Raw genomic sequence first — 610 nt, 5'->3', positions numbered from 1 at the left:
CGGCCGAGCGTCCCTTCGCCTGCAGCGAGTGTGGGAAGAGCTTCCAGCACCGCGGGAACCTCATCACCCACCTGCGGGTGCACACCGGGGAGAAGCCCTTCGCCTGCACCGTCTGCGGCAAGAGCTTCAGCCAGAAGGGCGACCTGATGCGGCACCAGCGCATCCACACGGGCGAGAAGCCGTTCGAGTGCACCGTCTGCGGCAAGAGCTTCTGCTCCAAGCAGACCTTCGTCCTGCACCAGCGCATCCACACCGGCGAGAAGCCCTTCTCCTGCGCCGAGTGCGGCAAGAGCTTCAACCGCAAGGCCAACTTCATCACCCACCAGAAGATCCACCGCGGCGAGCGCCCCTTCATCTGTGCCGAGTGCGGCAAGGGCTTCTGCGCCAAGAAGACCTTCATCCTCCATCAGAAGATCCACATCGGTGACCGGCCCTTCGGCTGCTCCGAGTGCGGCAAGAGCTTCAGCCGCAACGGCGACCTGACGCGGCACCAGCGCATCCACACCGGCGAGCGCCCCTTCGCCTGCGCCGACTGCGGCAAGTGCTTCAGCCACAACGGCGAGCTGATCAAGCACCAGCGCATCCACACCGGCGAGAAGCCCTTCCCCTG

General features: G+C 65.6%; 1 protein-coding gene across 1 annotated transcript in view; it reads left to right on the top strand.

Annotated features, from left to right (window-relative positions):
- Positions 1 to 8: 8 nt before the first annotated feature.
- The window catches only part of LOC104618953 (gastrula zinc finger protein XlCGF7.1-like), a gene marked incomplete at both ends in the record, with an annotated part of 980 nt that continues 378 nt past the window's right edge, over positions 9 to 610 (top strand). Inside the window, one exon of the mRNA XM_010284679.1 lies at positions 9 to 610. This exon is cut by the window's right edge and continues 378 nt beyond it. Coding sequence (XP_010282981.1) covers positions 9 to 610 — 602 coding nt within the window.

The sequence above is a fragment of the Phaethon lepturus genome, unplaced genomic scaffold (genome assembly GCF_000687285.1).
Source record: "Phaethon lepturus isolate BGI_N335 unplaced genomic scaffold, ASM68728v1 scaffold37803, whole genome shotgun sequence".
NCBI classification, from domain to species: Eukaryota; Metazoa; Chordata; class Aves; order Phaethontiformes; family Phaethontidae; genus Phaethon; species Phaethon lepturus.
Note: the sequence above shows the minus strand (reverse complement) of the source record. Positions and strands in the feature narration are given on the sequence as shown.